At 54.3% G+C, this 23,464-nt stretch overlaps 2 protein-coding genes and 1 long non-coding RNA gene across 6 annotated transcripts in view; 1 reads left to right on the plus strand and 2 right to left on the minus strand.

The window, feature by feature from the left end:
- On the minus strand, nt 1-4,211 carry C14H22orf39 (chromosome 14 C22orf39 homolog). 4 transcript variants are annotated; one of them, XM_022551289.3, is made up of 3 exons: nt 4,078-4,211; nt 3,791-3,958; nt 1-2,006 (listed from the first exon to the last, which is right to left on the minus strand). In XM_022551289.3, the coding sequence occupies exons 1-3, from the start codon at nt 4,099-4,101 to the stop codon at nt 1,884-1,886; spliced, it is 315 nt and encodes a 104-aa protein (XP_022406997.1). In that variant the 5' UTR covers nt 4,102-4,211; the 3' UTR covers nt 1-1,883. The 4 variants fall into 4 exon arrangements, with proteins under 4 accessions (XP_022406997.1, XP_022406996.1, XP_022406995.1 ...); XM_022551288.3 differs by having other exon boundaries at nt 1-2,009; XM_022551287.3 differs by having other exon boundaries at nt 1,896-2,006; nt 3,641-3,958.
- On the plus strand, nt 3,725-12,367 carry LOC111162958 (uncharacterized). Its single transcript, XR_002641647.3, has 3 exons — nt 3,725-4,609; nt 6,615-7,474; nt 10,898-12,367. It is a non-coding gene; the product is annotated as an uncharacterized LOC111162958 (long non-coding RNA).
- The window catches only part of UFD1 (ubiquitin recognition factor in ER associated degradation 1), a 19,347-nt gene continuing 2,426 nt past the window's right edge, over nt 6,544-23,464 (minus strand). The window contains exons 2-12 of the mRNA XM_022551284.3: nt 23,119-23,251; nt 22,720-22,752; nt 19,953-20,074; nt 17,474-17,604; nt 15,427-15,499; nt 12,358-12,426; nt 11,563-11,628; nt 11,241-11,288; nt 10,544-10,632; nt 9,733-9,814; nt 6,544-6,662 (exon numbers count right to left, since the gene is read on the minus strand). Of these exons, the coding sequence (XP_022406992.1) occupies nt 6,588-6,662; nt 9,733-9,814; nt 10,544-10,632; nt 11,241-11,288; nt 11,563-11,628; nt 12,358-12,426; nt 15,427-15,499; nt 17,474-17,604; nt 19,953-20,074; nt 22,720-22,752; nt 23,119-23,251 (921 nt within the window). The 3' untranslated portion in view covers nt 6,544-6,587. The remainder of the gene's footprint in view (nt 6,663-9,732; nt 9,815-10,543; nt 10,633-11,240; nt 11,289-11,562; nt 11,629-12,357; nt 12,427-15,426; nt 15,500-17,473; nt 17,605-19,952; nt 20,075-22,719; nt 22,753-23,118; nt 23,252-23,464) is intronic.

Raw genomic sequence — 23,464 nt, forward strand, 5'->3', positions numbered from 1 at the left:
TTTTGTTTTAACCTTTTATTTGGAAGTAATCATAGATTGACAAGAGGCTGGAAATCAACAGAGAGGTGCTGTGTGTGGTTCCTCCGGCTCCCCCCAGTGTCACATCTTACAGGGCCAGTCATGCCAGCGCCCAGAGATAGACTGCAGCCAGAGTAGGTCCAGGCTCCCAGATGCGGCTGTGCTCATCTGTGTGTCCACGTGTCACAGCACAGCCACCCCTGCAGTCCTGCACTATAGGATGCTGCCCCATGTCCCTGACCTCCGGCCCCATAATCGTCCGCATCCCTATAATTACGTCCTTTGACGGCGTCATGTAATGGAGCCAGGCCCAGCAGCAGTATCTCACAGGGTGGGGGCAGGTGCTGCTCCGCGAAGCCCAGCTCAGTGACAGCGCGCCATGTAACAGGATGCACCAGGTCACAACGCAAACGGCTTATCATTGTGGGCTCTGTCCCCAAAGTTTGAAAGATGATGCTCTGCCTTGTCACTGTCCATTTTCTTCACAGCTGATGTTTGAATGTTCACGTCTGTCTCCTGAACTCAACGGGACTGAGGCCACTTGTCTGTTTCAAGCCTGTGGTCCCAGGGTGTGGAGACATGAGGGGTGGACATGGGTGGACAGAGGAACATTTTCCAGGGTGACGATCATCTGCGGTGGAGCTCGCTCAGCATCCAAGAAGTTGTGGGACTCCTGATGGAGCCAGCACCTGGCCACAGGCACCCAAGGCCCTAACCCAGCAGCAGCAGGAGGGCGGCTCCACCAGGAGCGGCTGACAGCCTCCCTGCCTAGGTTTCACAGAAAGGACACAGGTGGAGCTGTAGCAGCCTCCCTCCTCCTCCTCCTCCTCCTCCTCCTCAGGGACCCTGGGTCTTCTTTATACTCACCTCTGCTGCGGGAGTCCTTTGTGCGCACCCCACCACTCACAGGTACACAGTCACAAAGGACACTTGCGGCACACAAGAGCAAACGTACATGATGGGAGATTTTACTCTCTTAATGTGTGCCCTTCTGAAGTGATGGATTATTTTGCCCCCAAGAATAAGTAAAATGATGTTGAACCACCACCTCTGGCCAGATCGTGAGGGAGGCACTGAGATGCCGCAGGCCTGACCCTCAGCACCACATGCTGGGGCCTGTTACACGGCACAGATGCTAAATCGTTTCACCCATAATAAAGAGACCTCTAAAGAACTAGTGTTCTCGTTGGTTCAAACACATATATTTTAAAAACATCTACAAGCGTGTAAGCATACAAAATTCTAATACTGGCCAGCACAACGTCAGGTTATAAATCTAACCCTTTCAAAATTAAACTGTGGATTTAATTTTCAGCTTCTGTTTGGAATCAAACCTGTGAAATGTCTTTTGATATATTCCACATTTTCAAAAAATGACCAGGGGAAATTCTGAGGGAAGGAGACCAAAATTCCATGTGTTGGGCTTGGGTGTCTTCAGCCAAGAGTCTAGGAACCCTCTTTACACAAGGTTGTGTGTCCTGGAGCTGTGGGCCGAGGAGGTGACGCCGCCCGCGCCTACAGAGGAGCAGAGGAAGTGCCCGCGGTGGGAGGACACCTGCGGCCAGCACTGCGTGGCCATCACCAGACCAGGGCCATACGGGGCCACCTGCGCATCCACACAGATCCGGGCTGCCCCTCGAGTGTTCGACTGAGGAGCCCAGCCCTTGGGACGGCCTCTCCTTGCTGCTGTCCCCAGGCCTGCCCGTTGGCCGCCCAAAGGGACACGCAGGGGTGCCTGGCTTCCTGGAGCTGCACGCTGAGTGAACTGGCTCTGAGTGTGGTGGGGCAGGCGAGGCTGGAGACGGGGACTCTGTGTCCCACGCCAGGCGGAAGCTCCCAGGGACCTTCTGGACTATTTGGGCCTGTCAGCGGTCGTTGTCCTGGGGCAGAGGGAGGTGCCAGTCTGCAGGGGGGCTCTGCCTGGGGGCCCACACCAGGCCGTGCTTCCGTGCAGCCCGGACTCTCGCCTGCTCGCTCTCACGTAGGGACTGCTGCAAAGGAGACCCGGTCACCTGTGGCCTCACGGGTGCCCTGTACCTCCCTCCTCTCAGTGCCCACCCACACACATGACAAACGCAGCCCAGCAAGCCCTGGTGAGTGCAGGGTGGGGTGGGGTGGGGGTGGTTACTACACACACATCTAGATCATTCTCCAAGCTACTGTGAAAAACCTACTGTGCAGATGACCATTTTGAGGATATTTTTAATTCTCCTGGGCCCCAGGGCTTGATGCCTTCGGTTGACCTAATCAGATTCACCAGATAAGAGGGGCTGGGGGCTGAGCCAGGAGGAGAGATGAGCCTGTAAGAGTGGCCAGAGGAGGGAAGAGGCCAGAGACAGGCAGACAGACAGACACGGACACACACAGACACACACACACACACGACAGTGGGTGCCACCACCCCGGCCAGTAAACCCAGGGCAGCAGGTCACAACCATGACGGGGCCTGAGGGGGTGCCAGGTGCTATGCTGGCCACTTTACACGTAGAATTTCACCTCTTCCATCTGTTTTCACCTCTTCCATCTGTTTTCACTCAAGCTCTATTGTCTCAAATGGAATGTATTGTTCTTGTTAAAAAGCGATCAGAAATGCAAAGTAAATATGAAAGCCCTGCAGACCTCCCTCCCAGGGTGAAGTTCACAGCTTCCCCAATTCCATCTGAGGCCCGCATTTCAGGGCTATCACCCATTTCCCTAAAGAAGGAATAATCTTCTCCTTGCTGGTGCACGTCCTGCTTTTCTCATTAAGTGACATACTGCGAGCACCTTTCCACAGGGGGATAGGTTACTATCTATTTTTCTTAATGGCTGTGTACTTCTCCGTGGTGGGGAAGACGTTATCTGGTCAAATGTCTATTACTGGACTTTAGGTCACTTTCAGTCTTTGCACTATTACAAATGGTGACACAATGGACATTTTGAATTTTCAGTTGTTACCCAATTACCTCCCTAGGATAAACTTCCAGGAGTAAAACTGTGGGATCAAAAGGTATGCATTTGACATTTAGATAATCAGAAAACCTGACATTCCACAAACACTGCCCAGGTGCCCTGACTCTCCAAACCCCTATGGACATTCCGCTGGGCAGTAACCAGTTACTGTCATTTTAAATATATATCAGGCTATTTGGCTTTCTTTTCTTTTCCTTCTGTGTGCCCTTTGCCTACTTTTCTATTCTGAAATAATTCCCATTTTTCTTACAGATATGTGACAGCTATCTTTAAAAGATATATATATATATGTACAAAGGTTATTAATCTCTTGCCATATAGGCTGCAAACTACCTCTCCTGTTTTCCACTGATCTCGGACTTGTCATTTTCTTTTACACTTGGCAGTCCTGCTGGCTCCCTCCCCCGCACGCTCCGTGAACACTGCGCCCTCACAGCTTCGCTCCATCCCACCCCCACACACACCCACACCCCCATCAGCTCCAGGCCACCGCTGTATCCTAGACTAGGATGTAGGAGTCGGGAGGACAGGGGCTGTGTTCTCATCACTCCTGGATCCCCAAGAGCGTCCCAAGTGGTAAGTGTCTGCTGAATGTATGGATCACAACCCCCTCCTTACTGGTCCCTAGCACCTCCACCATATCCTCTCTCAGCGTGGCAGCCAGACTGACCTTTTAAGGATATAAATCAAAGCACGCTCCCCAGTACACGTGGAGGCTGGAACTGAACCCCTTTTTTAAGGCCCGCCCCCTTCTCCCAGCGTCTCGTGCCCCCGGGCTGGTTCCTGGTCTTCCAGGGCTCGGCACGCCGGGTCGGGTCACCTGGGCCTCGGCGCTGCGGCGCTCCTCCCACTCGCGGCAGCTGTCCAGGTCGCGCCGCCACTGCTCGCAGGCCGGCCGCTCGCCGTGGACGTAATAGTGGCGCAGGAAGTGGCCGGCGCTGCTGCAGAGCTCCCACTCGGCGCGGTAGGCCTCGCACGGGCGCGGCGGCTGCGGGGACGGGGGAGTGAGCTGGGGACCCGGTGAGCGCCAGCCCGTCCCGCACGGACGGACCCGATCTCCGTCCTCCCGACCTGGCCCCGCGGGTCCCCGGGTCCCACCGCACTTACCTGCCAGCCTCCACCTTCCGCCATGTCCCGGGACTGCCTAACCCGCCTCCTGAGCCCGCGGACCGCCGCGTGACTGATGGGCGGACGGACTAATGAGCCCCGAGATCTCACCACTAACTCCTCGCCCCGCTCCTTGAGACGCGCCACTGAACAGGACGTCCGGGTTGGCAGCCAATAACAGTCGAGGGAGGGCGGGGCCTGGAGGCCTGTGTGGGCGGGGCCTGGAGGCTGCGGCGGAGCCGAGGCCGGTGTGGGCCGGGCATGCCCCCAGGGTCACCAGGCCCGGCTAGCCGTGTGGCGGAGGTGACTTGGGCGTCCCCTCGAGCCGGCGGGCGCCCGGCTGCACATTCACGTCCAGTGGCCGTTTCTGACGGAACCACTCGGCTCGGGCAGGTTCTTTCCAGCAGCTTTATTTTCATAATCTCAAAGATCGGTTCATTTCGTCAGCACGCACCGGAATCAGTGTCGCCACTCCAGTCCTACGGCTGCATTTGTCGCGCCTGTGTCCCCTCGAGGGCGGGGTGACTCCCAGGTAGGAAGCGGGGGCCCACGGGCGCGGGCACAGCGCAGGCTGGCCAGAGGCGCGGAGGCTGTATGGCCTGGGGGACAGCAGGACCCAAGGGTGGGCGTCCGGAGGTCGCGTTAGGGTCGAGGCTGTACTAAGGCAGGGAGACAACGTTTCTCCATGGGGCGATGCGCACGAGGCAATGACAGCGAAGGGGAGGAGGCTGGTGGGCCCGCAGGACCGCCCTGCGACACCCCTGCAGTGGTTCTCCAACTGCCGCTAGCCTAGCCACTGGCCCTGGGGCCCCTGCAAGGCGGGTGCTGGGCCCCCTAGGAGTGAGTCCGGGTCAAGCCAGACAGCTGCAATTTCACTAGGAGTCCTGCCACGCTGGGTCACAGACCAAGCTTGGAGAAGATGCTGCCTGAGAGGAAGGATGCAGGCCAGGGTACAGGCCTACAAGTGGCACCCCACCGTGTCACCAGAAGACCCACCAGCAGGGTCCACCCCTGGCCCAAGCAGGGAGTGCTTTCCTTGTATACACTGTGGGTGTGGCTCAGGGAAGACAGAAACCAAGGACCAGCACACTACGTAACATTCATCATGTAATTGAATGTGGTAGCCAATGTGATCCGCAAACAAGGCTGCCCACCCACCAAGGAGGGTGTCTACTTCTGTCAGCGACTAAGACTCCTGAAGTGGAGGGCCAGGTAGGTTACAGAGTGCCCATGCCTTCCAGAACCACTTCCATTGCCATGGGTGTGGGTTTGGGCCACAGGGCCCAGCCCTGGTCATCATGATGACCTTTGGTGCTCATTCTCTGAGGACATGCGGGTGAACCCTGGGCTGGTGTCTTGCAGGGGATCATCTCCTGAGTGTTGAGGGGAGCCATGTCCAGAGATGGACCCCTTGGCCTACAACAGGAACAAGGGGAGCCCCTGCTGGGCCCGACCACCCCCACCCCAGGGGTCAGAGAGCCTCGTTTCTCCCTACGCTCCCCAGAAGCCCCCAGAGGAGCGCTTTCCTAAGGGCAGGGTGGAACGAGGGGCCCCTGCCAGCAGGCCTTCCTCCTGCCCAACTGTCAATCCATGTTGGAACCTGATCAAACACTTAGAGGCAATTCAGGTTTTAGTCACTGCCTGTTTTTATTTGAAATTCTTGATTTAGAATTGTTTTCAAAGAGAGGAAAATAATTGAATTAACATGTCGAAAGAGCTCATATTATAGAAATTGAAGACCTGAAACTAAATTAATACTAGTAAAAAAAATAAAGACAGGCCAGCAGAACTTTGGAAAATTTAATACATTAAAACTGGGAGTGGGGGGTAGGAAAGGAGAAAGAACGTATCTTTAGCTTTCATTTATTCTAATAGTCACATTTGTGCTTCACCACAAAGTTGTTTTACAGTAGAACAGATTCATTAAGGAGCCAGTTATTTCCAAATGAAATCAAAGTTAGAAATGCTTTCAGGTCGAGTTTTCCTTCTGAGGAATGGTTTCTTGGGGGGAAAAAAATCAATATGTAAAATAAAAATGGAAACACCCTTCCTCAAATACTTAAATTCCAGCCAGAGTAATGGGATGACCACTATTTATAGAGCACTTATCTGTTTAAACCACTTTTTTCCAGGTCAAAGGCAACAGCTAAGCTATGACCTGGAGAAAGAAAAGATAAATGAAAAAAAGAGAAAGACCACCACAACTTAGAGCAATTCAATCCCTTCACTGGTTTTTAGCAGGAATCAGGGAACTCTGCTCCAGCTGAGGCTGTGGGCATGCCCCGAGGGCTGAAAGCAAGGAGCGTGAGTAAGGGATCTCAGAGACGGCCTCCTCTTTCCCCAAATCACGTACACAAACTGCTGTCCTGCTGTCCACTTGCAGGTGAAACCTGGTAATTCTTAGGTAACTCTAAACAGACCTAAAGTGACAGAGTGTCCCTGTCAGAGCCAGTAACTAAAAGCCAGCATGTTGCAATTATTTTATTTTCCAATCAGCCAACGGTCCCAACCTATGGCTTTCTTCCCTTTTTACGCAGAGACTGTCCTTCTCCAGAGAAAGCGACGAATCTGCCTCCAGCTTCATCCTGAGTGTGAAGAGAAAATACCATTTTCAGAAACTCCTTGGAAGTTTAATAAGAAATGCTTTATTCTGTTGACTCATGTACCATCTGCCCATTTTCCTTACTCCCACATTCATAATAAGAAATGTCTTTGAAATAGAAATGCAAGTTATAATCTACTGAATTGAAAACAAAACCATGGAATCACAACTCTGTCTACCATAGCCTTTTTTCTCAGGTTGAGTATATATCCTTTTGCAAAGGTATTACATTTTCAATGTAAAAAATACAAAATACACCTCCTAAAAGAAAAACCACGCCAAAGAACATTTCCAGTCACTGTTCTGTATATGCTTACATAAACTATTTTCCTACTTAATTCCCCAATCTCAAGGCAGTGCGCTGCTCTCGTTCCCTCTAATTCCATTCCGTGGACAGGCAGTTCTGCCATCAGCTGTTACTTCCAAGTCTGCAGTATTCAAGCTGCCCTGGCAGGCAGCTGAATGTCTCTACACACAACTTTGATTTTCCCTAGAGGTTGAACTCCTCGTTAGAAGGCTGCTCTTATTTTTGAGGCTTTTTAAAATGGTGACTTAGCAGCTCTCACTCTACCAAACTATCCTCCCACCAGCAGAAAGACGGCTTGTTTTTTCTGAACCCTCGAAAACAGCAGGCATCTTTCCACGAGCTTTGCTGCTAGTCAGGGGAAGCGTTGTCTGTGGAAGAGGATCCCGAGCTCCCCAGCACACCCTCCCCCCGCACCCGGCCCACGCCTAATGCAGCTGGTGTTTCCAGTGGGGCCCATACAAGGTTCACATGGTGGTGACCACGCAAAGGTGAGTCGTGGCTGAGCCAGGCAGCCTTCCCTTCCATCAGCGCCCTCCGTCTGTCCTGTCAACACCGGAGCCTGCTTTTTCTCTTGTGAACACTTCACCCGCTTGAGGAAGGTGTGTCTTCTGGGAACTTTGGTCTGTCACACCTGGATGGGCTGCTGCCCCAGGGCTGCACATTGCTGTGGGGATGCCTTGCTTCCTGGGTCTAAGGCTTTCTGACTTCTTTTTTTTTTTTTGGATTTTCTGACTTCTTATTCCTTCTATTCAGTGGGTATGTCTTCAGTAGCTTCCTGAGAAAGGGTGCGTGAAGAGATCTTCAGGGACTGAGAATACCTACCTCTCCTCTAATACGGCTCACTGACAGGGTGGTTGGTGTTAGATTGCTGGGACCACCGGACCAAATCACCACAAGCTGGGGGCCTGGGGAGACATTCACCTCCTCACAGCCTGGAGGCTCGGAGCCAGAGATCCAGGTGCCGGCAGTGTGGTCTCTCCTGAGGCCCCTCTCCGGGGCCTGCAGGGGCTGCCTTCTCGCTGTGTCCTCAGGCCTTTCCTCTGTGTCCACATCTCCTCAGAGGGGAACGTGGCCCATCTTAGTGCCCTCCTTTTAACACACTTCTGTAAAGGCCTTATCTCCAAATACAATCACATTTTGAGGTACTGGGGTTAGGGCTTCAACACAGGAATTTGGGGGACACAATTCAGCTCATATAATTGGGCAAAGAATTCTGAGGACCCTGCTCCACTATGTCCTGGCTTGTGTCTGGCTAAGATGGTGCCATTTGTGACCCGTGGTAGAATCTCCACCTCCTGGAGACTTTAGCGTCTTTCCTTTGCCCCAATTTGGAGTTGTTTCCATCCACTGCGCTGGATGCTCAGTGGCCCCTTCTGACCTGCCAACGGGGCGTGGGCCCCTCTGTTTGGAGCAATTATTTCCCTGGTGGTTCTTGCCCCTCTGGTGTCTCTGATCTCCCATGACTGGGGTGTTGGTACTGGAAACCTGCCTCTGGCCTTCACTCTGGGGTGAGCAGGCTGGGGCCTTGCCTGGGCTCGACTGGCCAGAGAAAGCTCCTCCAGCTGCAGCCAGCCCACCCGCTGCCAGTGTGTGGGAGCCAAGTAGGGAGGGGACGCCAAGCGTGGCGGACTGTTACCGCCGTGCTGAGGGCTGTCTGGGGACTCTGTGATGCCATCCCTTCTCCTGGGGGTGAGGCCAAGTGCTCTGGGACAGATGCTCAACCTTCACCCCAGGTCCTGCCCCCTGGCTGCCCCACAGCCAGCTTGGGACGGGACATGGCTTTCCATGGTCTATCAAGTCAGGTGCCCTTGGCCTCCTGCTCCGGGGCTCCCAGAACTCTGCCTCATTGTCACCGTCACCTTGTCACCTGTGCCCCAGTACAGGCAGCGTGAGCGCACCTGAAGGCCCACCTCAGTCACACATCTCTCCCTGGACATCTATTCACGGACACCCCAGCCTCCCCATCCCTGCAACAATCAAGGACGAGGGGGCCCAAGGACACAGGCCTGAGCCAGCAGACAGGCTGGGGGGCAAGCAAAGGCCTGGTGGGGACCACGTCAGCTCCTGAGACTGGAAAGGTGCCAACACAGTGTCAACTTGAGGAACGTTAAAGCCAAGAGGGGCTGTGAGTCTCTGAACCACCCCCTCTTGGTCCCTGAGGGACCGAGCATCGAGAAAAGCAACCAGGAGAGCGAGGATTTTAGGTGGGGTGTTCTAGAACCACCAACAGAGTTACAGCTGCCAGCGTGGGCGGTCTAATGGCAGGCTGTGCCAGGTCTTTCGAGCAAGTTTCCAGCACCTGGGAGAAGTGCCCACAAGACGGAAGCTCCCCTCCCTGCCCCCCAGGCCGCAGAAGGCCGTTTCTGGAGTGCGGAGGCACTGAGATGGCCGTGCAGTGGCCAGGAGCTCTGCCCCTGACCTTCATGCACTCTCAGGCTCACTCCTGGGAAATGCAAACAATCACAGCAGCTGCCCCAGGAGACTGTCCTGGGGATTAAATATTTCAGTATATAGCACATGGCCTGGGGCCTGACACCCAGCAAGGGCTCAGGGAGCTGAAACCTTGCTGGTCACTGCCGCAAGGGGACACCAGAGCCCTCACAGTCTCGACAGTTGGACCACTGGGGAGAGGAGGGGCCCCAGAACAGAGAAAAATATAACAGAAACACCCTCATTCAGAATGGAAAGACTCTCCTCAGTCACCAGTAGCCAATGAAACTTGTCATGACCCATGAAACATACTCACCTCTTCAACCTTTTTGACCAGTGGACGTGAATTTCTGATGAACGTGATCTTACCAAGTTTAAATTCATAGTTGGGAATTCCTCTATAAAGAAGACAGAGCAGAAGAAACGTTAGTGTGAGGAGAAGAGACTAAAATCCATTTGTGACCATCTGGTCCGTGGCTGTACCCACCACCCCCCAGCCTCAGGCCAGCCCACGGGTGGCCCCTAGCACCCCCCCAGGAGGGAACGGAAGGCAGCTGGGGCAGGGTCTGCAGGCTCAGGGCCTCACCATCTGTGTCCTTCAGCCTCACATGCCCCCCTGCAAGGGCTACACATGCACTGAACTCACTTCACTCCCTAAGAGGCTGCGTGCAAACCCGTTTCTGGCATTCTCCGTGTGCTCTCACATGGTCAACAGGGGACAGATCTCATCATCCCTGCCACACCCATGCAGGCCACCAGAGGAGGGACTCTGCTGAGAGTCCCTGGACCAAACAATACAAATACAACTAAGTGAGGCAGCTCCTGCCTCCTCCTGAGGGAAGTGGATCAGTTATTTGAAGTCACAAAGGAGGAAAATGGGCATATTACTAAGTCGGAACCAGAAAGGTCAGAAGTAGGAGAGAGATCCAATCAGGGGCCGGTGGGGCTGGACTGTGGGGGTCTTGGGGAGAAGGCTGGCAATGATGGGGGGGCACCGAAGCACTTCTGCCACGCTGTGTTCCAGCCCACCGAGGAGGGCGGCGGGGCACCCACACCCCCACAGAGCTGAGTGAGGCTGCCCCAGTGTGGGGCCTGGGTCGGGTGGAGCAGAGCCAGGGCAGACCCACCTCTTGATGTCTCCGGGCTTGATTGGGGAGGGGCTGGGCTCTACACCCTTCTTCTTCCCGTCCAGTCTATTCCCGGAGCCGGAGAAGGCCTAGACAAGCAGGCAGGGGGGCCATGAGCTAAGCCCCAAGGGTAGGAGAGAACCACCTCGGGACTGCAGCACCCACGCCCTCTGGGGGTTGCCGGGAGCTGAGGGGAGCTTCCTGGCCCAAGGACGGTGCCTCCACCTGCCTCAACCCCCGGACGCCAGCTGCCAAGGAGGGGTGACAGGTCCAGCTGGGCCCACGGCTCAGCTCTGCAGACCTGCCTCCCGGCAGTAGGTTGAGCCATGCCCACCGGCCCCTCTCCGTTTCCAGGAAGGACAGCAGTGCCGGAGCGTCAACATGCAACTGACTTTCCAACAGTGCAGGACACGGCTTAGAGAGAAAGCAAGAGTGATCACATCTGGTGAATCTACGTGAAGAGTATACGTGTCTGTTGTACTAGTTCAGCTCTCCGGTAGGCTATAAATTTTTAAAAGAAGTTGGGGCTGCCTGGCAGTTGTTGGGAGGATCCAGGAGAAAGTGGATGGAAAAGGGTTTGGAAACTGAGAAGGCGCTGGGTACACGTGTGCGGGGTCCCCCAGGCCTGCTCCCAGCTGAGGTTCCCAGGGTGTCACAAACATGGCAGGAGGACAGACAGTTGCATGGCGGCACTCACGCGGAAGCCCAGCTCCCCAGCATAGCTGCTGTGGTCAGCTTCGCCTTCCTGGAAGGGACAGAAAAATGGGGATGAGCTTCTCAGTGGGGCCCCCAGCTCTTCCCTTGGGCTCCCTCACTGCTCCTGCTGTGCCCGCACCCCAACAGCTGGTACACACTGGGCCCCGGGAGCGGGGCTGGGAGGGAAGCAGAACGTGGCTGCCTCGGTACCAGTGGAGGCCAAACACCGCCGGGAGGCCAAGACACTGGGATGCGCTCCAAAGACCAATACTGGCGGTGGGGAGCTATGCAGAGCTCGGGAGGGACGCGGAGGAGCGACTTACGGCTGCCTCCTCATGCTGGGCTTGTCTCTCCGGCTCCTTGTAGCCCAGTGGAGCATCGAAGTCCACCTGTGTCCCCAAGAAGAAAGCATGATGAGACAGGGCCACACTCAGCCTCCGTGGCTTTTCTGTTCTAAGTTGGGACAACTGTGGGTCCACGTGCAGTTGTTGGAGCCGATACAGAAGGGGTCTTGTACAGTCCGCCCATTTCCCCAATGGTCACGTTTTACAAAATCACAGCAGAACATCGGCAGACAACCCAGCCCTCGTCCAGACATCCCCAGTTTACACGCACACGCGGGTTTGTGTTTTGTTCTCACAATTTGTCATCACTGCAGGTCAGTGCACCCCCTCCCCCCAACCCCCGGGTCAAGATCCTGAGCAGTTCAATTACCACAGGGACCCCTCCTGCTGCCCTTTCATAACCACACCCTCTCCCTCCAGGCAACCTCACTGCCCTGGACCCCGGCAACCACTCCTCTAAACAGACCCAGATGGAACGGAACCCTTCTGCTGGGCATCCTTCCCTGAAGACCCAGCACGCTGGGCTGTTGTGCCCACTACTCGGAGCTGAGCAACCTTCCTCAGCCTCCGAGAAGACTCAGCCCCTCGCAGGGCTGAGATGCTGATGGATCTAGCCATCTCAGAACCAGCAGCAACCCTGCCACCAATCACAAGGTCAGCGGCCTCCTCACAATGTTCCGGCACCATCTTCCTCCCCGTTCCCCCAAAGAATCCCAGGGGTTGCATGACACCTGCCTAGGGCCCCCAGCCGCCCTTCCTCCCGCGGCCACTCACGTTCATGTCACACTCGATGATGGACACAGCCCTGTCAGGCTTAGTCTCCATCACCCGCAGCTCATAGATCTGGGGAGAGAGAAATCAGTCAGTTTTGTGGCAGCACTGGGCCCATCCATCACATGTGTCGCTGCAGCCCCCTACCCGGCTCCTGCACACACACGTCATTCACCTCCACGACACCCTCCCCAGCCACACCTCTTGCTGTGGAAAAGCAGCTGTGGGTGGCTGCCTTGATGCCTGTCACTTAGCTGACCACCTCTCATAAGCGATTCAAATCAGACAAGGCAGTTATGCAGCAAATTGCAAAAGATTCAGTGTTTACCCCAGGAAAGTTCACTTCTAAGAATTAACCCTAAGTAAATAACTAGCTAAATACTGAAAGAGAAAGTGCTCTAAGAACGCCTGCTCCAGCACTGCTCATGGCAGCGTAGGCTGAAGACGCCCATCACTAGAATGGTTACATGAGTGGGGTGTATTCACGTGGGATCCCAGGCAGCCAGCATTCAGGAAAAGATGCTGAAAACCAGTTATGCTGCTGTGTGTCGAGGATGATCTCATGCATGTAAAACACACACAAAGTCAAAAGGACAGGAACTAAAGGTGGCAGAATGGACTTTTTCCTGCATTGTTTTAGGTTCTTTCTCTCTACCTAGAGTATGTCTTGCTTTTATAATGAATGGTTGGGACAGTCCCACCATTGAAAAAACTGAATATGAGGGAGATGGTCCCCCAAGTACAGTGAGAAGGCTTGATGTCCCCCGTCTGGCTTTACGTTTACTCACTAGTGACTAATAGAAATGAATGTGTGTCGCTGTGTGGATGCCCCACCACCTCTCCACACAACACGGGCTGCGTCCAGTGGTTCTGCTGCCACGGACAAGGCGGCATGAATATCCGTGTCTGTGGCTCCTGGGCATGTGGTCACCTTTACCAGTCAGCGTATTTTCAAACTGCAGGCCGCAGCTAACTAGTGAGTCATAAAACCAACTACGCTGCAACCAGAACTAGAAAAGAAAAATACTGGAACACAGTACAGTAGAAATACTAGGCTATGTTGCACGCAGTTAAGGCTAAGGATTTTTGTGATATTTATGGTATACTAGGTGCTGTCATGCTGTATCTAAAACAGTAATCTTAAGCTTTTACACATTCAACATGTATTTTTACTGATTTACCTTTACTGAAGTGTAGAGAACACCTGAATTCTAAATAACCCTCAAGACTTATTCTTTTCCAGTGTTTCAGGTGCCATCTTTTAAACTGCATTTATTAAACACTGTTATGGATTTAAATGGCAATGTTTACCACAATTTACCTCACATTTGCTGGTTTACTGGTTCTTCCCACACCTTACTCTTTCCTTCTAGGCTAATGCTTATTCCTAAAGCACATGCTTGTGAAGTTTCACTGGTAAATAAATTCTCTCAGATTTTATCTGAATACATTTTGATTTTACCCTATTCTTTAAAGAAGGTTTGACGACAGTTACTTTCTTGCAGCCTCTGGAGCTCCTCGGCCGCGGGGGGAGGCAATGTTTGCTATTGACAGGCCTGCCATGTGCTGTTCTTCTCTAAGTGCTGGATCTTCTCTGCTCATCTCTTCATGTCTGGTGCTTGGCACCTGTAACTACCCGGCCTGGTGGACACTAAACTCCCTGTAAGCGTGGGCTGTAGGCCAATTCTGGAACAACTCCACTCATCTCCTCACAGTAGTTCTGCCCTCCGTTCTCTCCCACTGGGGTTTTCACTGGGCACGTTTGGTTTTCTCAGGATCTCCCAAACCTCAGCTGCTCACGTTGCTGCCGTGCTTCTCTGTGCAGACACCTAAGTCACTCCTGCAGATTCAACTTCCCCTTCGCTAATCCTTTGTTGGCTGTTGTTTAACCCTCTGACTGCTTTTCAAATAATCCTGGATATTTTGGATAGACTTTTGCTGCTTGCTAAATTTTATGATTCCATTAAAAAATTTTTTTGAACATTTTTTACACAGTTATTTTATCTTTGCACCTGAAGGTCCCAATTGTGATTTCTTAAAGGCCTAAATCTGCTTTTGCTGTCTTTGCTTTGGGTGTCTGGTGGTCTTATAAGGAGTTCCTGTTTGCTGGTTCAATCTATAGCAACCCTGAGGGCTCAACAAAACTGGGGGTGCTGTTTTCAGAAAGCCTGGGATGAGGACAGCACCCACCTCTGCATCTATTTTGGCCCCTTTAAGGGCCCCAGTTTCATGTGGATGCCTTGATCCAGACCTTCCACCATGCACTGATGTGGTCATTTGCCCTCAGCACACGCCTGCTGAGTCTTCTCAGAAGGGCCCTTCAGAGCGTCTAGTCTTCCGTACTTCCAAAAGCAGAAGCCCAGACGTGCATTTCAATTGTATGTATACCTGAGTAACTCACCTTCCCTTTCAGTGCAAAAAGGTCAACGATATCTTTCATCATCAATTTTTGTTTCAGCATTTTTTACTGCCTTAATATTTTAAGAACAATGACATTAAGGCTGCCTGTAATTAATCAAGGAAACTTGGGATTCCCTGGTGGCACAGAGGTTAAGAATCTGCCTGTCAATGCAGGGGACACGAGTTTGAGCCCTGGTCCAGGAAGATCCCACATGCCGCGGAGCAACTAAGCCCATGCTCTGCAACAAGAGAAGCCACCACAATGAGCAGCAAGCACACCGCAACAAAGAGTAGCCCCTGCTCGCCGCAACTAGAGAAAGCCCGCGCCCAGCAATGAAGACCCAATGAAGCCAAAAAAAAATAAATAAATAAAGAAAAGTTTACGTATTCAGCTAAGTTAGACGATACCTAAAACGTCCCCACGAAGGTAAAGGGAACAAGATTATTAGTTTACCAAAAAATATAAAAGTGTGTTTCAAAATCCACAAAATTGAACAGTAGGATTCTTAGTATCGGATGCTTCAAACAGAAGGAAACTGTCAGAGAACACGATGGATCCCTACATGACACCGGGGAGTAACTGGCGTCTGATCCTGTGTGTGAGAGAGAGAGCGCATAGGCTCCTGTTCACAGCTGTGAGGGCCCCGGCATCTGAAAGGCTGAGACACTCACCTTCTCATTGTAGTTGATGGCAATCACATCCCCGGTGGTCAGACACGCAAAGTTTCTCAATGCGTTTTCTAACCTGCAGACACACACTGTCAAGGTAACATAGCAAAATGGAGCCCTCAAATCTGAAACAAGTTTCCACAAGGCATTTAGAGGATTGGGTCACACTGTGTAACGGACAAACATGTGCCCAGCTGGGGCTCAAAGACACGTGGCCATTACTCAGCAATGAGAAGGTAGCAGCTCTAACACACGGTAATGGGGTGAACCTCACTCTGGGGAAGAACCAGCCACAGAGCAGTGAGACCCCCGCCAAACCCCGAGAAAGGCAGATTTCTGAGGTGGGAGGCAGCCGAGGCTGTTGGGGCTGAGGGTTGGCTGAGGATGGGCATAAAGGGGCACAAAGGCCCTTCTGGGAGGACGGCCAAGCTCTGAATACACAGGGGATGCATCTGTCAAACTCGCTCAAGTGTACGTTTTACTGCATGTAAATTACACCTCAACAAGTTGATTTTAAAAATCCTATGGGAGCACAGGGGGGAAAAAAAATTGAAAAACAGATAAGTCCCCTCAAAAGTCCCCCAAAGCAAAGATGTTTTCATTTACACTTTTGTTGTTTCTATCTTCTGGGTGATAACCCATATTTAGTGGTATGTTTCAAATAAAAATATTTAATAATAAAAATTTTAAACAAAAAGTAGCCTGTAAGCCCTTTTTATGATAGTAAATAATAATAAGTTCTTAAAAACTGAGTAACCCAAATGCCCAGACAAGGGAATAATGCCCAATCAAATGGATTATTTTAATCATGTCATCCTCGTCAATTTACAGAATTGTTTTAAATACAAAGGTCAAACACAAAACATGGCTCCAGATGTGCCACTGAGACGCAGCACACCTGGGTGAGAAGCTGAGGGCAGAGGAGCCCGTGTCTACATTCACTTCTCTTTGTCAAAGGGCCTCCCAGGCTGCTGGCAGCTTCGTGAAGAGTCTGGGGTACACGCCCTCTTTGCCCCCCTGTGTGCAATGCCAGCTGCAGGGGTGCCCTTCCCTCGACTCCTCCTGGTGACCCTGAGCTGCTGGACGTGGCCCCCAGGGCCCGAGGGCGGAGCCAGCTCTGCACTGCCTGGACTCAGACCCTGAGCAGAGCCTGGCGCACCGCGTCCCATGGAAGGGGCACCCTTTCTCTGCAGTCACGAGTAACTGTGCCAAGAGACACTGTCTCTGAAAGCAACCTGGTATGTGTGTGCTCCAGCACAAGCAAAAGGACTCCATACCGGAGAACATACAAGGGGCTGCAGTGCAGAGGCCGGCAGGCCCCAGTCCCGGGCATGGGCACCGTCCACACCTGCTGTGAGCAGAGCGCCCAGTACCCTGTATGCCCAACACAGGGGGCTCGACATGCCCGTCCACAGACACGGCCAGCGGAGGCCTCCACACAGTCAAGTGGCATCTGGGACATGGCCAGCAGCAGCAGCGTGCTCCTGGCTCTGGCTGGGGACAGGGTGCAGGTGGAGAGGGTGGAAGTAGCTTTTTTTTATTAAAAACAATCTGTGTTGTTCAACTGAGTTTTTTACAAGCATGCCTTTTTAACAATAAATAGGTGGAGTGACCACACACACGGCTGGCTTACATTCAGAGAACACACAAAAAAATCACTAAGATCTGATGCCTTTGCTTTCCTCTGCTGAGAGACAGAAAACGTACTAAGACAGGGCTCCCCATGCCTGAGCACAGGGGAGCTGAGAGGCAGACGAGCTGCCCTCCGACCAGAACACACTGGGCTTTTTGCCAGCGTCATCGGCCACCCAGAGAAGGGCTCCACCTGCCCTCCGGGAAGCATCCAGAGAGAGCTCAGCATGCTCATGAGGCCCCTGAGCCATGTAGACGGGCTGGCCCCACGCCATTGTTCTCATGTCACAATGTCAATCACGACAAGTGTGTGGTCCCCAAAGCAGGCACAGACCCAACCAAGGGCTCACTGTCACCCGCCACCAGCTGGCACAGCCCTCCCCAGCTCAGAGGAACACGTTCCACTTCAGAAGGATACACAGCCTTGGGGTTGGTGATGTCCAGGAAGTCGGGGCTCTGGGGCTGGAACTTGGAGTACGTGGCTACCTGCAGGTTGACGCTCTCTACCTGAACCAGGCCCCCCTCCTCCAGCAGCAGGTTCTGCATCATCTGGAAGGGGAAGAAGACAGGAGGCAGTAGGGGTGCGGCCGGGGCCACCACAGTGGGAACGCCTGAAGAAACCACTTGCTGGAAGGGTGCCAGGTGCGGGCTCATCCACCAGCTTTAGGCCTCCCAGGGCCGGAGCATTTCCACAGGGACACCTCCCCCCACCCCCACTCCCGCAACTTCACCTGACTCCCAAGGCCCCAGGGCCAGCTGGGCTACACTGGAGGCAGGAGGATGACAGCCCCAGGCAGGCTGGCCTTGCCAGGGACAGCCCACAGCCTAGGCCTTGGGTGTCTGCTCCAGCCTAGGCCTTGAGCATCTGTGGAGCCACCCTACCAGGTAGAGGTCGGATGAGAAATGAGACAGAGAGACAAACATGGGCCCGAGGTCCTGGGGCACAGGGAGCCAGGACCTAGCAAGGACCTGAAGCTCGGGATCCGAGAAATGAGCACCCCTGCGCATCCTGGAATGTTTTTTTGCTTTTCTTATTTCAAACCTTCTTAAAAAAAGCTTCAAACGTACACAGCTAGCAAGGGCCACGTGGGGAGCTCCACGCACCCACCCAGGTTCCACGGCTTTCAGGTCATAGCTGACCTCGTCCATCCACCAACGCCTGCTCCCTGCCCATCCACCAGGGCTGCCTGGAGTTCTGGGTGGGATGGAGCCTGCCACTCAGCTGACAGAAAGAAAGCACCTGCTCAAACACTCACTGGGGTTGGGAGACCCTCGAGCCGGCTCTGCAGCAGCAGCTGGGAAATCCCAGGCACCACCTGCTCCTGGCAAGAGCTGCAAGGCCAGCCCAGGAAGAGGATGGCAGGCAGCTCCATGCTACCTACAGAGGCTTCCCCGGGGATGGGATGTTTCCAGGCAAAAGGATCCAATTAGCTTTCTGGCCCAAAGTGGTCTGAGAGCCTGGACACGGGTCCAGCCAAACTCCAAATCTGCAGGTTGGAGGAAAAGCCTTACAGGAACAGTGTCCCCCAGTGTCCCCCCTTCTCTTTCACTAAGGACGGGCCACAGAGGGGCCTGGGGAAGCTTACACTGCCCAACACTTCAGCCACCCATGGCGCTCCACAGATAGTGGGACAAGGCCTGGTGCCTGTGACGCGAGGTGCGGGCACGTGAGCAGGGAACCGGGTTGGGTCTGGGCTTTGAGGAGTGACTAAGAGTTCCCCTGTGGTCAAGGAAGCAGCACAGGACACCAGCTGGGCTTAGCACTCAGGAAGGACCCAGGCTCAGGAGGGACAATGGCCCAGGGGAAATGGGCAAGGGCAAGGTCACCACTGCAGGAGAGGAGGAACCTTCAAACTTCTATTCATATTTAATCTCAAAATATGAGTTAAGGCCACTCCTTTAGAAGGTTAGCCATTGCTGCGGCGGGGACCCTTGGCTGTGCAGGAGAGATGGGACGCTCTTCAGAGCATCTCCCTAGCGGCAGGGAGGCTTTGGGGTGCGTTCCCAACTCTGCCCGCAGACTGAGGGGTCTCTGAGCACCCCGACATAAATGAGTATGAAGAGAAGGACACAAAGTCCCCTCTGTGGGTTTCCCAATGCTGAGCGTGCCAGAGCTGGGAGAGTGGGGGCTGGGCTGAGGGGGGAGGGAAGGAAAGAGCCAAGCCAGCCTTTGCCTGGAGACCCTCCTCCCTACACCTTCTAGAACACTGGGTTTCCGCATAAGACCTTCTAAAGACAAGGGCCCTCAGGCACCTTCGAAGTACTTACAACACTGACTGTGGCCAGCTGTCACAGAAGACAGTGCTTAAGGTCAAAGGGACACGTCCAGGCCCAGGATGGAGCAGGGCAGCCGTGGGGCTCTCACACTGGGGGTGGTGGGGCCTGGGCCCCCCCAGCCCCGCCCCTGCAGACTTCCGGCTGCTGCAGGCCCCACCCTACAGTGCAGGCGCGCCTGCCTCTGGACATGGATGGCATCGGACTAGCCTAAGTGCAGAGAGCCTTCATTCCCATGGCAATGAGGCTGAGTGCTTTAGACAGACTCAGGTACAGACAAGTGTCTACACACACACACACACACACAGTAACAGAACTGGGCAGACAAACTACTAAAGAGGTGAGAAAACTTATAAAAATCTAAAACTCTGTACTCAAGACCACATGAAAAATACTCCTGCTCCATGGTTTTAAAAAAAGCCTGACACAGAAAATGGCAGTTAAAAACAGCATGGCTGTGGGTTCCAGGCCACCAGGTGAGCAGCCATCCCTAGCTCCGGGCACACCGTGTCCAAGCCGCATGTGATGTTTGCGGCGAGGCGCGTCCCTCTGCTGCGGGGGCAGGACTGTGCACAGGCGGAGGGTGTCCCTGCCACCCCACGTGGCAGCCAGGGGCCACTCACCCAGTGCGGGAGGTAGCAGATGCCCTCATCAGCCACAAACTCCAGCACGCCACAGTGCGTCATGCGGTCCGAGTTCTTGTTGGTCAGTTTGAACAGCATGGGGTAGGTGATGTTAAGTCGGCCTGAAAAGAAGAGCAAGGCATGAGGCTCGGCTTCTTCCAGGGAGAGAAACCCTGTCCCCAGACCCTCCCCGGGGAAGTGCCTCCCTCCCCAAGCAGGCACTGGGACCTACATGGTACTGAGCCCCTGGGTGTCTAACCACCCAGCAGACCCCGCACTCCTGCCAGACCTCAGGAACGTTCGCTGAGTCAGGAACGCAGCACCAGCTTATACTTTTGAATGTCGGAAATCCCACTTTTAAAAAGTGACGTGTTCGTTTATTCACGAACAGTTTAAGTGCCAACCAGGTGCTGAGCAAAATCCCTCCTTCAGAGGTTTCCAGTTAGAAGACCAGAGCATGCCCAGATGCTCGTGCCGGGGAAGGGTGGGGCCGGAGGCAGCGCAGCCAGGATAGATGCTGGGGGATGTCCTCCAGGGGAGGAAGTCCAGGCAGAGAAAGCAGCCCAAGCAAAGGCATAGAGGGAGGGGAGCCAGGCTGGTTCAGGAACTGCTGGCAAACAGGCGAGACTGGGCACAGGGACCGGGTGTGCAAGCAGTTGGGGGGGAGCAGGAGGGCAGGACCGGTCAGCAGTGTGGGCTTGCAGCAGGGACCCAGTGTGTCCCCTCCTGCCAGGGGTCCTGAGGTGGGGGCCATGTGTGGGCTTGGAGGCCTGCTGACTCAGGAGTGCAGGGGGCGCAGAAAGGAGGGGCTGGCGCTGCAAGGCAGGAGGACCCAGGAGAGTCAGTAACCTGGGGGAGCGGTCCGGGACAGACCGACAGGACCGTGTTGCCTTGTGCCAGGCCCTTGCTCAGCCTTCACGGGACAGTGAGGTGGGTACTGTCCTCGCCCCTTTATCTATGGGGGACTAAGGCACACAGGTCTGGCAACGTGCCCTAGGGTCACACAGCCCAGGAATGGCCATGCTGGGGGTCAACCTAGGCCGCTGGCCCAGGTCTGGGGCTTGACCACTGAGACCAACTTTAGCCTGTAGATTTAGGCAAACGTGGCAACAAAAGTTGACTCAGTGGCAGGAGGTACGGTAGACTCCATTTGGGATCTCCCGAAAAATTTGAGGAAGCAAATTGGATAATGAGTCTGGGTGGGAGGCTATCCCCCCATCACCAAGGGTGACTGGGATACTGGCAGTGGTGGCCAAGGGCCTGGACGCCAGGCCCTCCGTCACCAGGGCACCTCCCGGCTGTGGAGCCGTGGAGTGGACTGAGGTGGGTCAGGGTGAATGGATTGATCAGGCTCCAACCAAGGGTCCGAGATTCTTGCCATTGGAAGAGACCCCCATGTTCCTCAGTCCAGTAGTTTTCAAACTGCATTTTTTTTATTTAGAGAAGTGCCTTGGGGAGTCCGAGTCTTCCACACACCCTCACCTCCTCCGCCCTGAGCAGCGACCCTTTTTACAAACCAGGACTCCCCGTGAGATCTCATCTGGACAGCTCCTTCCATGACTTACGAGGTCTGCACAGCACTGAACTAAGCCCCACTGTCCCAATCCCCCAGTCTCCTCTCATACCCACATGCCAACACACCTGGTCTTAGTCCTGGGTCAGCTCCACCCATGAGGCAGACTCTCAGGGCCCTGCTCCCCGCTCTGGGACGACAGAGGGGACGACAGGGGCCTGCCTGAGGGCTGTGCCCCCTGCTCTACCCACACTCTGGCAGAGCTAAAGGCCTCCCTCTGCGGGTGCAGCCACTGCTGCCGTCAGTTAGGCCCTGCTGGCTAAGGGCCACCTCCTGCCCCTGCCTGGTGCCACAGGGCCCTGGCTGTTTACACACACACCACAGGTACCATCCAGGAGGCACTCCTGCCGCAGAGCAGTCCCCACAGATGGCGTCATGCCCCCATTTAAAGGTGAGGACACCAAGGTCCAGAAAGGCCCAGTCACTAGCCTGGAGTCAGGCTGGGCAAGGTGCAGAGCCCAAGCTGGAGCCACACCAGAGCTGGCACCGGGCCCTTACCGAGCTGCCCAATGTGCACCCGACACAGAGCGTGGACCCTCCCGGCCCAGAAGCCACCACATCTCCTGCCTCAGAACCCACACCAAAAAGACCCCCAAGTCTCAAAAGGCAATGACTGTGCCCATGGTCTGGGCATCCTAGTCCGGGTGGAGTGGGGCCAGGGGTGTGAGGTCTCCGAGCTGCTCCCATGGGAGTGGGGAGTCGGGGAAAGGGGGAAAAACATGGCCAATCTCCCAACCCTGGGCCTTTCTTGCTCCTGGTAAGAGGCGTGACGGGGCAAGGGGAGCAGCTCCTGGGGAAGAGGGGTTAGAACTGCGGCTGGAGCTGAGGCAAGAGGCTTGGGGAAATGAAAGACCTGCGCGCGGCGTCCTCTTGGGGGCTGCCACCATCCTTTAGGGGAAAATTTAGTGTGTCCAGCCAAGGGCATCGGCTGCCCCATCAGCGTGAAGAGCACCAGTGCTCACACCTTCCTTTAGTCCTAATAGGACCCGGGGTGGGGTGGGGGTGCCAGGGGAGTGGACCCAGAGCCGAGCACCCACTGGCCCTGGCCTCCCAGCCCAGCTAGCACCCTCCAGGGACAATTCCCAACCAGCCTCGCCGAAAGATGCCTCTGCCTGGGCGGCGAGGGGTCTGTGCCTGGTCCCAGCGCCCACGTTCACATCACCTCCGTTCTCAAGTCAGGTAGAAAGTACTTACTGAGTTGGTCGAGGGCTGAGGGTGGCATAATTACTGTGGAAAGAACATTTAGGAGATATTAAGAAATGAAAAATTAAAACAATAGAACAAAAGCCAAAGTGCACTTCCTGTTATAGCTTAATGAAAGTATTAAACAATACCTGTGAGGCAGCTGGAATTTCATGATTGTTCACAACAAGTTTTACTAGCTATAATTTATTTGGTGAAACCAAATGGCTATCAGCCATAAATCTAATCATAATTAGGACCCCTCCCTGCACCCCTTAGCCAGGACACCTTGACGACATCTTGACGGTAACTAGCCTCCGTCACACATGCAAAATGAGAGCTGCCAAGGACTATGAGCACTGCAGGCCTAGGGCAGGAAAGGTTACGATTCAAAATAAAAACAGCACATACTCTTCCCTCCTTTCTCCACATCTGACCTGTCATTAGGCCCCGCGAGCATGGACACGGAGAAGCAGCGGTACTGCGTGGAGAAGCGGTTCTGGAAGACCCGGGGAATCGGGTGGTCAAACATGTTGAAGGAGAACTGGAAGGAGGAAAGAGATGCTGCAGTTAACACAGAACGAAGGCACGTTTCTTCTGTCAACAGCTAGAGTGGGTCAGGGTGTCAACGCTCAAGAGCAAGACAAACCTGCACCCAGTGAGCACCTCCTGGGAGCAGGACGCACCTCACAGCGGCTTCTGCCAGCTGGTGCGTCCAGTCTGTCCCGGCAACCTCTTCCCCACCATTTTCAGACGG

Source organism: Delphinapterus leucas, chromosome 14 (genome assembly GCF_059928025.1).
Source record: "Delphinapterus leucas isolate spDelLeu-1000000601 "Yukka" chromosome 14, BTC_Dleu_Yukka2, whole genome shotgun sequence".
NCBI lineage: Eukaryota > Metazoa > Chordata > Mammalia > Artiodactyla > Monodontidae > Delphinapterus > Delphinapterus leucas.

What these genes read in the sequence shown, in the direction of transcription:
- C14H22orf39 (XM_022551287.3), bottom strand. Translation starts at nt 4,101, where the DNA reads ATGGCGGAAGGTGGAGGCTGGCAG. An exon ending in CGGAAGGTGGAGGCTGGCAG is followed by an intron (nt 3,959 to 4,077) that starts GTAAGTGCGGTG and finishes CCGTCCCCGCAG; the next exon opens with CCGCCGCGCCCGTGCGAGGC.